Here is a 12,510-nt window from a genome sequence, read left to right on the forward strand (position 1 = left end):
CGTAAATTTGTTTTACTGATTTTGTCTTTCATAGAAATTTGTCGACGTCATATTTCTGTAGCCAATAAAAATTCGAAGAGAGTTATGACGTTAAAGAGCGATGTTACAAAGGCCCGTGAGGCGGCATGACTGCAGTGACTGGGATGGAAAGAGAGTAACGAAATTGACGGTAATTATTGTAACCTAGCTATCGTGACGAAAGTTTTCTCGTTATAGAATTTGTCTCCGTATCGAGATTAAACACGCACAGACGTTTTAGGTCAACAATTGTTGGTAATTCTAAATATGGCAAGAGTGATATTTCTTTTAGCTTCTCTGTTAGTTCTGGTATCGGCTGGACCTACCGATAGGAAGACGGAAACTCCGGGCGATCTAAAACCGGTGAACGATGCCGCTGTGTGTACTGACGTGCGGCAGATATTTGTTTCAAAACAGATAGGCATTTCTCGTCAAGTGCCGGATAGTGAAATTAAAGGTAACGAAAAAATAACAACAAAAAATCTTCTATTTTAATATTTATTAAGTGCGATTTCAAAATGGTGCAGAAATAGGAAGCAATATAAAGGAAAATAATTGGTAATTTGTTTGTTTAGATACGTTTCTAAGGTCAACGTTAATCTCCGAAAACAATCTCGCCATTTTGTTCATCAAAGTCGTACGGTAAATTCTTATTTGGTGGACACATGGAAATGTTCTCTTACTTTATACCTTCCTTTGTTTGAGACAACAAATATCCATTATTACATTTAGTTAAAGTGTATGTGTTACCGTTCGTAGATTTGAACATGTATAATCTTTTTCACATTAAGTATCGTAGCATCGTGTTTGATGTTTCATAATCAACATGATATTCCAGGACAGAGTAACAAATTATTTCTCGTAGGATAATTCCTTATTCTAGAATTGAATATATATTATGTGACGTTAATGATTCACCACGTTCAAAATAAGGGTTTGATTAACATCAGTGTTAATGTGTATTGTGGTAATTACAGGGGACAATCTGGAACTTTGCCCCTCCAACAGGTCATGTTGTACCAAAGATATGGAGGAAAGCTACAAAAGGGCAGTGAAAGTAGATTTTCAGCATAGCCTACAGAGTAGCAGTTCATATCTCAAGACCCTGATGTCGGCCAGCAGTGATCAGTTTCTAGGTTAGTTACAGTTTTTGTTTCAATTGTTTTATCCAATTGCGAAACAATGCCAACATCACGTGATAACTATCTGTTACCTATCCGTTACTGGGTAGATAAACACTAATTCAACAAGTATATATCTAGTTTGTTGATACTGATATGTTATCACGTGAAAATACTACAAAAGTGAGTTATGTGGTACACAAAATCATTATACTTTGACACACATAAACACATCAGTTTTATGTAAGCGAACGAGTTTTTGAACTGGACAACATACTCAAAAAAATAAAGCATAACTTGTTCTATATATCGTTTTAGATTATTCCTTTTTGTTATATTCCTGATTTCTTTTATCGTTTTCATTAACAAATATTTTACCAAAGTGTGTGAACACACAGAGTGAGGTCTGAAAACCGAGACTGGTTTTCTGTTATCTTTCTGTCCGATGCTCCTCGTTGCAATATTTTATTTATTTGTATCATTCAATTTAAAACAATTTTCTTAGTTTGTATAACGATGTGTGACTGGATGACTTCCCACCGTTTCAGTATAGCATATCATCTTACCTGTCACATGGCCAGGTGGGTTAAGACGTTCAACTCGTAATCTGAGGATCGCGGGCTCGAATCCCCGTCGCACCAAACATGCTCGCCCTTTCAGCCGTGGGGCGTTAGAATGTGTCAGTCAATCCCACTATTCGTTGGTAAAAGAGTAGCCCAAGAGTTGGCGGTGGGTGGTGATGACTAGCTGCCTTCCCTCTAGTCTTACAATGCGAAATTATGGACGGCTAGCGCAAATAGTCCTCGAGTAGCTTTTGCGCGAAATTAAAAACAAACAAACAAACTTGTTACACATGACAGGCGCGTTTCCACAAAAAAGCGAAAAATATTTAGGTCGTATCACTTTACCTATCAATTGAATGTAAGTTTTGTCTGTTTAAATTTCTAAACCGTGTAAATTATTTTCGTTTTTTTTTTTTTTTATACAAGTAAACGAGGTATGCTTCTGTTTTGCTTACGTTTAGATGTTGTTACAGATTTTGAAAGATATTTATTGTGCGTGTGCAGACTGGCTGTGGTGATTACACGTGAAAAACGTGTGCACGTTTAGCAGTACTTTTCACGGTTTCATTGACGAAAGCTGATATATAACGCTTGAAATCTCCCACTCGTCGCACTTCCCCAGACCCCGTTTCAAGCCCATACCCTCCTGGCCAAATTCTCTAGCTGACCACAGTAAGTTCGGCCTGCGTACTATTTGTATCTTGTCCATTGCAAATTTATTGTACACAACAGAACATTTCGTTGTTTGACCAAAACCGGTCCGAGTAGACAGCCTGTGTTAATAACCACACAGCCGTGTGGGGATCTTACTTAATGTTCTTCGGCAGATATTTTCACGATGATTAACATGTTGTAAAGAAACTGAAATACTAGGATATTCGAATTTTATCAAATGATTATGTTAGTTTCATTGTAACTCTTATAAACTCAAATTACACTGATATATTGTGACTGATGTTTTATATGTAAAGATATAATATAAAACGAATAAATTGTCAGTTCTAGCTCACTGTTGATGTTTTTACTCTGTTTTTTATTTGTAAAAACTATATTTTTCGAGTAATTTGATTTTTTATTCGTTTTCCCCTCTTTAATATTCAGTGCACTTCATATTATAAGTTGTCTTCCGGGAGTGAAATGTGTGTATACGTATCTCAATGCAGATTGTTGTTTTTCTGAGAAAATAGACAAATGGTCCCTGTTCAATTAGTGTGAAAGTGACCTCTCGTGACGGATTTAGTGATGATTACACTACGTTGTCCCCCAAGAGCAGAAGTTGTCTTCAGGTGTGTCGGCCTGAAGCGCTTCACGTGCTTGCAGGATGGAGATGTCCATCTCTTTGTAGTCTGCCCGCCCCGTGGTTCTGGTAAGTTCTTTGGCAAGCGCAGGGGCACTACCCCCCAGGTTAACACTGATGGTGGGCGCAATTTCAAGTATGTGTATACATTGTTGGTTTTCTTTAGTTAAAGTGAATCAATTCCAAACCTCGAGGGAATTCAAAAGAACATGTTGTGTCGACTTACATTTTATTTGACATCTCTGTTAACCGCATGCCCTTATGATAGACCTGTAGGCATACATGTTATAAAGTTCTTTCTCTTGTGATTAAAATCATTAGATATATTGCTACATAGTTATAGGTTTGAATGAATTGAAAAGTCCCGCCTTCCTTTTGTGAATTCACTTACTTAGCTCCTTGAAATACAATGTTATTATTAGACCAAAGCAACACTGCAGCGGACTCGTATATAGTATTTTTAACTTACTACTGCAGTAGCCCTCTGGTGGATCAGTTCCAAGTCAGGTCTTATAATTCTAAAAATCGGGTTTTAATAGCCATAGTTGGCGCATCATACATAGATAACCCATTTTATAACTTTGTTTAATTATAAACAAAGATACTGTAGTAACCAGAATATTAAAGTTTTAAGTTAATTTGTCGGTATATGAAGATGTGTTATCTGTTACAACGTAACAACCAACGAAGCATCTGATAATATATGATTACTTTGCTTTTGTGAAATGTACATATATATATATATATATATTTAAACCCGATTAGGTTTTATAGTAGAGATTTCTATCATGAATTATATTCAGATTACGGAAGCTAGTATTCGTAATTGTTGTATTCACCTCTTAATTAACCAGGCTGTGGTTGGTTCGTTCTTACCGTTTCTACGAAATGATTGATGTGATTGTGGGTGAAGAGGACGAAGGGTGGGTGGATTACCTTGGCTCCTTAGCTTTGCGGTTATAAGTTGTTTTCGTTATTTGGCGGCACGACTCATTTCCCGTAAGTTACGGGCCCACTCAACGGGGATAAGTTTTACCATTACCGTCAAAGGTTCAATCGTCTTGCTTGGTTTGTGTGTAGGCGGTCTGTAGTGCTCACAATTTACGATAAGTAGTCTTTGAAGGTGAAGAAAAACAAAAACGGGAAATATATCGACAAAACGCATCTCTTTTTTTAAAAAAATCGTCTTGATATATGAAGAATAATTAGTATTTTTGTGGCAATCTCTTCCATGTGTGTTCTTCGTCACCAGAAGAAAATTTGTAATTCACGGATGGTTGAAAACGGTTTTAAAAACAAGAGTACACCCATTAAGTAGCAAAATTGTAATACTGGAGAAACAGAACTTGAGTAAATAATTGAAATATAATAATATAACGTATAATTTTTACATAAAGAAATTTCAAGAGCATTATAAGACATGGAGTAAGGTTAAGACTTGTTAGTGTTGGAAAGACGTGATGTCAGGTATTAGATTTTATGACATCTGTTTATATTCAACACATTGGATCTTTTTTTCCTTCAAAGAAGCACATATCTCTCATTATATTATATTATTATATTACTTATTTATTGTTTGGGAAATCCTGTTTTTGCTTTGAAGTTGGGGCCCGGCATGGCCTAGTGCGTAAGGCGTGCGACTCGTAATCCGAGGGTCGCGGGTTCGCGCCCGCGTCGCGCTAAACATGCTCGCCCTCCCAGCCGTGGGGGTGTATAATGTGACGGTCAATCCCACTATTCGTTGGTAAAGAGTAGCCCAAGAGTTGGCGGTGGGTGGTGATGACTAGCTGCCTTCCCTCTAGTCTTACACTGCTAAATTAGGGACGGCTAGCACAGATAGCCCTCGAGTAGCTTTGTGCGAAATTCCCAAACAAACCAAAAGCTTTGAAGTTCGGCATTACAAAACTAATGTTCTTATAAAATACACATGGTTGGTGTACAACATCTTGAACCAAAGTTTATTATGTTAAACAACATTTTTCTCAATTAATTTAGTCGACAAAATAGTAGCGTTGTTATTCAGTGCCTATTAAATATGAATCTATTTTTAACATGAAATTTACCTACGTATGACGTGTTCGAGACATGAATCTTGGGATGTGAAGGCAGCTGGAAGAACTACATGATTATATAAGTACTTATGAACAGCTGAGAACATTATTCTTAATTTTATAATGTGATTGAAAAGACGAATTTTTCAATATGTTTTAAAATGTTTTTATTTGTGAATACAGTTTTTGTTACCGTGTAATCAGCATTCGTTTTGAGGTTTCAATGGCACTCATACAACCGGTTTGGTAGAGCTTCTGTTATAGGCCTTTCTCGCATACATTTGTCTTGTATTAAGAATTCGCAAAAGACCACGTGATTTGAGACAGTTGCCTGCTCGACGCAACCTGTTCGCGAGCTGACACGCTAACAAAAACTTGTCTCGTGCTATCTAAACGACAGCATTGTTGAACGTAGTTGTTGAACAAAGACGACTGAATGCATCACTGACACACTGCGGTAAGAGTGATCCGAAAGTAAATGATTCTGTGAAACTTTCAATGACGTCAGCACCACAACAGTTGTTTGTAAATACATTGTATTTGAGAGGCTATTGAAATAACGTTTTCTCGTACGGTTTTGAAGAAAAGACTACACATTCTTTTTAGAACAAATAATATTGCATTATTTTCATTTTTTGAACGTGGAAGGTGATGTGAAGGTGTTACTATAAGCTGTTCTTTCATATAACAATATATATCTAAAACAAGTTGTGAATATACCTCTATTTCGTGACAACTAAACTGTGGCGCTACTTACTGGGTAACCAGCTGTGATTACAAGAATCATGTTTGAGTTCCGTTGTCACGAGAAAAACTCTCCTCATTCACGGACCTTCAGTACGCTATAAAAGTGAAAGTGAAATTCCGCTATTTGGCCAGACAAGAGCAGGCTAAGAGTTTGCGGTGGGTGTTATTGACTAGTTGCCTTCTCTTTGTTCGAATTTAATGGCAGCTGTCTAAAAGTAACCTTTGTAAGGCTTTGTGCACCAATTCAAAATTACGAAAAAAAACAAACCAACCACAATTACAAATAAATAAAAAAGATTTTGTTCACATAAAAAATAATTAAAACATTAAGTTCAGAGTTCAACATATAACAGCTTACTCTACGAGTAACCTAATTTTTTTTTATGAAAGTACGTGACTATTCAAGAACTCTAACGCGGAGAAATGGGGAAGGGGGCTAAATGGTGATTTAAAAGATACATTTAAAAGCAGCCATTTACGACTCTGGTGTAATGAGGTACTTGACCAAACAACTTTTCAAACTATTATCAGTTCAGTCTTGGACCGAGATAATAATCTCAGTTCTGAAACACGGAGAAGGGGGCGCTGTTTTCCGCTACATTCAAACTCGATGTAAACAGCTACTAGTAAACCGAGGCCAAGTTGAGTGATGACTGAAGTTATCAATTTAACAAAATAAAGTTTAAAAATCCTTATTACATTTGTACAACTGTGACTTTAATAAAGCCTTAGAAGTAAAAACGACGTAGATGTAATAGGGTATTATCGTTGGTTTGGTATGTTATGTATTTTTAAAGATATATAGGCAGATAATGTTGTATAAATGCTGATTTGGTAAGTTTCAGCAGAACGTATTTTAAGTTTATGAATATTCTAAAAAAAGCTGATCATACCGTGTTGTGTTAGCGTTCATAGTGCCTAACTTCGTTCTGTGTTCTATAGAGAGCTAACTTTACTGAGTCTTCTAAAACGATTGTTTTATGTATTCTTTTATAGATTGGTTTATGCTTATACAGTGAAGGTTCATGTTAGTGGGTAAGTATTAGGTTGAGGAATAATTCGTGAGCGTTTTTAAATAATTTCATTCAAGCATTACATGCAAGACTATACAATACTTCAATGCATGAACACATTACACCCAAAACATTTATTATGATACTTTATTTCATGTAATACCTAGGTATATAGTATGCATTGTTTTAAACGAAATTGCAAGAAATTAAATGCGAAAAGCAGATGGTGTCGAAAATGCTCGACTTTGTCCACTTGACATTCCATTTAATGAGCTGAAAATGAAAGCAAAAATTAAATACATGAAAATCAAACACACCATCTATTAGAGCAAAAAATTATTTACCAAATGACATGAAATATTTTGCGAAAGCGTTTCATTTATGAATATATTTTTTTAACTTGAAAAAACGCTCACGAATTATTCCTCAACCCAATATTTTCTATCAGGAATAGTCCTGTAACTGACGTAAAAGAGCTAACTTGTTTAGGGTTTGTTTGTTTTTCAACTGAGGTAGTTTTTATTTGACACTGTTTAAAATGGATCCAGCTGCGATGGTAAAGAGTGATGCACTTCGAAACAGCGTTTATCTGCTAGTCAGTTTTTATGTGACTATTTAAAATGGGTTCCATTATGCTGATAATAGTCCTCAACTGGTCATGGGTACGGGTTTAGTGGTTAACTATATTTTCATAGTACAGAAGCTTCAGATGAAGAAGGAAACGAACAGTATTAGATATCTAGATTGAAAGTTAGACTGTTGTTACATAGAGATAAATATCAACAAAGAACTAAAGAAACATCTCTAACAAGTTATATTCAGTTATACACGATAACACTGTTAGAGTTGTTAGAACTGATTTGTATTAAAAGTGTAATTCTGAAGTTTTGAAACTGTTAAATAAGTTTACTATGTTTTTACATGTTTTTACAGAAAATTTTATAAACTGGTGCATGAAGGAATTTCACTTTTACTGAGTTGAAAAACAAAGGGATTGTAGAGAGAACGTGACAGTGTAAAATAATCTTAATTTATTTCAAAAACAATCCGTAACAAGAGCGTAGGTCGAATATGTAGTAATCACACTAAAGATCTGATGATACTCTCTAGATATATTGTTCTAGATCGAAAAAGCATAACATTGTATCTAAGATTATAGAAGTTTATGCCTTTTAATGCGCATGCGCTAACATGTATTTCACTGTTGGTCTTCCCAATAAAAAAATAATGGATGATATGTCCCTAAGGTATCACCTATCTCAACAATTAAAAGATCTTTTATCTTATTTTGCACAGTACGTTCACTTTATAACAACCTTTTCATTAGCAAACTGAAAGCGACGTCGGAGTGAAACGACCCAGACCGATAGGTAGCTGGAGTAAAAGGAATTTAGCCGTATTCTTCGACATTGTTCTATTATATGTGCAAACATTTTTGTATACCGTTGGTGAACATGAAATGTCTGCTTTCTGGCTAAAGAAGACGAGAAGTTCGAAGCATGTGTTGTATATCACAGTTGTACAACTCAGTTTGAAGTCATTACTAGAGACCCATAAAAAAAAAGATGTCTCGTAAACGAGACAGTGTAAATCATAGTTCATTTGATACAGTTACCAAGCAACTTCTGTTGCACCTGGACGTGTGTTATGCATTGAGTATAATTATTAGGTACTTATAAGTATTTGGTACAAGGTTCATAGAAATCTTTCAGAAGTTGCTAACCTGTGTGGTTAAGATAGGTTGGTAATGTTTTATTTGTTTCTTGGATAACTGAAGTAAACGGATCCAATCATTTACAATTTTTACATCAATATTACAAAGTTTCGAATAACATTTTTTAGGTACGAAAAGGAAACCTTGAATATGGCGGTTTTGTACTTTTGAGATATCTTAAATCATTATGTGTTAAATTTGATATTTTAAAGTATTAAATCGAATGAAATGTTGGTTTGATGATATTTTTACCAAACATGGTATTTTTGGTATTGACCACTGCCACAAACCGATGACTGATGTCTGATATTAATTAACTATTTAACCTGTTAGGATGTGGTGTCTCAAGAACTACTTGTCGTAGAATTAAGCATTGGATTTGATTTCTTTTGAGTTTCGCTCAAAACCACGAGGACTAGCTGACTAGCCGTTCTTAATGTAGCAGTGTTAGACTATAGTGAAGGCAGCTAATTAACACCACCCACCGCCAACTGTTGGGCTGCTCTTTTACCATCGAATAGTGGGATTGACTGTTGGATATGCGTTCCCGCAGCCCTCAAATTGCGAGTCGATCGCCCTCATTACCAGGCCATGCGAAAAAGTAGCCTCTGGTGGGACAGTGGTAAGCATTCGAGTTTAAAATACTAAAATCAGGGATTGAATTCCCCTCGGTGGACAAAACAGACAGTCCAACATGGATTTGCTATAAGAAACACAGACGAAAGAGTTTCCTTTCACAGAAATGTTATGTTCCACGCCAGAACCGTTTTGCTTTGAAAGACTATTTGTATAATTCGTTACAAATGAGGCCAGCCTGACCAGGTGGTTAGGGTACTCTACAACACCAAACAAGCTCGCCCTTTCAGCCAAGCTAAATTACGGACGGCCAGCGTTGCTTTGCGCGAAATAAAAAACAACAACACAACAACAATCATCACAAGTGGCATTTTTTGCGAAAATTTTATTAATTTTATGAATAAGTTTTAAAGATGACTAAGTAAAATAACCACGAATTCTTAGACGTCTCTGTGGTATGAAATAAAATAGTGTAATAACTTATCATTGGTGGACGCGAGATTAATTTGTTAGCTTAAAGAACAAACACAAAATGGAGTAGTTAGTTGTATTAGGTTCGAAAATGTAACGCTGACTGATTCTACACCTTTACAGATATTGTGGTTCATAGTTAACCTGTTGGGAACTTGCACGCTCTTTCTATATCTGACAGAGGTTCCATGTTATTAACCTACTGTGTTCTTCTAACAATACTTGTATTTATCCTCTCTACTCCTTGCGTAACGCGCACCAGTTATCGACACTTAGCATGAATGACCACGAAATACGTGAAGTTCAACTGCGTTCTGAATAAAGGGGCAATACTACAAATACAAAGTATAGCACAAACTAACGTAGCTCAGAACTTGTAGAACCAGTCCCTAAAGCGAAAGCTAAGTAATTAAATAACTATACTTGAATGTAGAAGTAACATCGTGTGTCTTTTTAGAAAATTAACGTGCTGAGCGTCTGAATTAAGTGTAATGAAAAGTTAGAAAGATCCTCATCGAAGAATAACTTCTTTTGATGTCTTGACAGAGAGACTTGCTGTTTTATCGTGTCTTTTTCTTCTAACAAGTTTCAATGGACCACCATTCCTTCATTTATCGGCAGATTGACTTAAAACTTGGATGATACTTTGGCTCAATACACTCGGACACCTTTTTTATTTTTGTATTTAGGCCTAATTGAGGATTTTATGAGGTCAAAAGTGATAGAACTATTTTGGGATCCCATACGGTCATATTTACAGGAATCAAGATGAAAACTGGAACAGATATAAATTTTCATGCGTCCAACACACTGACATATAAAAACATTTGAATTGCCCATTTTGAGTTTTATAGGAGGTCAGAGCTCACAAAAAAGCACAATTTTGGGGTTTGGGGTCAACTACTTCGTCCTATTTTGATCAATTTAAAGAGGGTTTGGTACAAATATACTGTTATACGATTTCCACACATGGACTTATCCATTTTTAGTAATTATAGAGGTGCCAATATTCTAGAAAATTCCTAGTTTTAGGGTATTTCGCCCAATTTACAATATAATTTTTTTACAATTCCTTTACGTATATCTACAGATATTTGGGATATGCCATTTTTGGTCATTTTAGGGAGGGTCAAAATGTTAAATGAACACAAAATTTTAGAAGTTTGGTTAACTTACTTTGTGACCAGTTTACATGGAATTTAGTAAATGTTTGGTTTTCTTTTTTGAATTTCGCGCAAAGCTACACGAGGGCCATCTGCGCTAACCGTCCCTACTTTAGCAGCGTAAGGCTAGAGGAAGGTAGCTAGTCATCACCACCCACCGCCAACTCTTGGGCTACTCTTTTAACAACGAATAATGGTATTGACCGTCACTGTATATCGCCCCCACGGCTCAAAGGGCGAGCATGTCTGGTGTGACCGGAATTCGGACCCGCGACCCTCTGATAATGAGTTGAACGTCTTAACCCACCTGGCCAGAATTTAGTAAAGAGATACCTTTTAAAGGTCCCAAACAGAGATATAAAGAATTATAGAATTTTTATCTTTTGCTCAGTTTTTTAGTGAGGAAAGTAAAATATGAGATTTTCGTGAACTATTCGTGTTTATGTCAACCAACTTACCTGCAATTTGGTACAAAGCTACTTTCTTGTAGGTACCAAGAGGTGATGTATACAGTTTTCTATTTTCTTTTCTTCTTGGCGGTTTTTCTGGTGTCAGAATTGGCCATGTTAAGATTGCGTAGCGGAAACATGTTACATCCGTCTCTTTAATTAATCTGATTAACATTTTCCTTTAAATACGGTTTGAAAACAGATGTTAAAAATTAAGTTTGTTTATTATCTCATTTGGTGCTTCTCCTGAAACATGTGATTTCCACTAAGTTTGTTTATCAACCCATTAGCAGCTCCACCTGTGTTTTCTTTTCAAAAATATAATTTTAATAAGAAACAAGTCAGTTTATCAGCTCATTAGTTGCTTCGTTTTTTTTTCCTTTAGAAACTTCATATTTCTGTATCTTGCAGGAAACCTAGTCTGTATTTAAAATGATGAATATTAAAATGTGGGCTCCTGTATTGAAAATAATGAATAGTAAAAGTTTAACTTAAGGGGCCTAACCAAATTACTTGGTTACGTTATCAACACAATGCTGATAGATTGTGTTAACAGCTCCTTCAAGCAACGTGTACAATGTACAGAAAGTTCATTATAGTCCACACTGCATTTTTCTGTTTTTCCTACCTATACCAACGTTAGTCGAAGAATTGAATTTTAGTTCCTAAGTTTTCTTTGTAGCTTTCACTCGTCTCAGAAGCAGCGGATATTAATAACATTTCAATCCAAGTTTAGTAAATTCAAGCGAATTTGTAGAATCATATGGACAACGAATTTGTATCTCTTGTATTTTAATACAGCGTATGTAATAGAGTTATAAAAAAGCATTGTTATTATTGTTTCTTTTTCGCCATTGAAGATTTTGTACTTTCTCGAACTTGGCATAATTGCGCAGTATCAAATCTTGCCAGGCTCGTGATGGTGTCTGAAGTGATATAATGATCCTAAATGTTTCGCTGATCAAGCACTGTATTTTCAAAAACCGTAGAAAATGCCTGAAAAGTTGCAGTGATAAACAGAATCGTACCAAGCTATATTCGGTCAAAAATATCGTTTAAAACAAAACTGATAATTGACATTCCGAAGGTCGTTACAAATTAATAATTAATCAACTAAAACTAACGCACAAGCTCACATGACCGCGTTCTTTAGGCCTACGTTTTTGAAGAAACAATTGAATGAAATACAAGGAGCAAGCAAAAGTTTCGGTTTTCATTTGATTAAACAAGCTTTTTATCCGTAAATTATACTAGTCATTTATGACGAATAAAAAGAGTTGTTTTGGGCAAATAGTGGAATTGTTGTAAGCCGATAAGGGCTTGGTGA

The 12,510-nt window shown here is 35.6% G+C and overlaps 1 protein-coding gene across 2 annotated transcripts in view; it reads left to right on the plus strand.

Moving 5' to 3' along the window:
• Window positions 1-285: 285 nt before the first annotated feature.
• The window catches only part of LOC143232281 (glypican-5-like), a 108,298-nt gene continuing 96,073 nt past the window's right edge, over window positions 286-12,510 (plus strand). For both annotated transcript variants that reach the window (XM_076467477.1, XM_076467478.1), the window contains exons 1-2: window positions 286-475; window positions 996-1,154. In XM_076467477.1, the coding sequence (XP_076323592.1) occupies window positions 286-475; window positions 996-1,154 (349 nt within the window). The remainder of the gene's footprint in view (window positions 476-995; window positions 1,155-12,510) is intronic.

Source organism: Tachypleus tridentatus, chromosome 11 (assembly GCF_004210375.1).
Source record: "Tachypleus tridentatus isolate NWPU-2018 chromosome 11, ASM421037v1, whole genome shotgun sequence".
Taxonomy (NCBI): domain Eukaryota; kingdom Metazoa; phylum Arthropoda; class Merostomata; order Xiphosura; family Limulidae; genus Tachypleus; species Tachypleus tridentatus.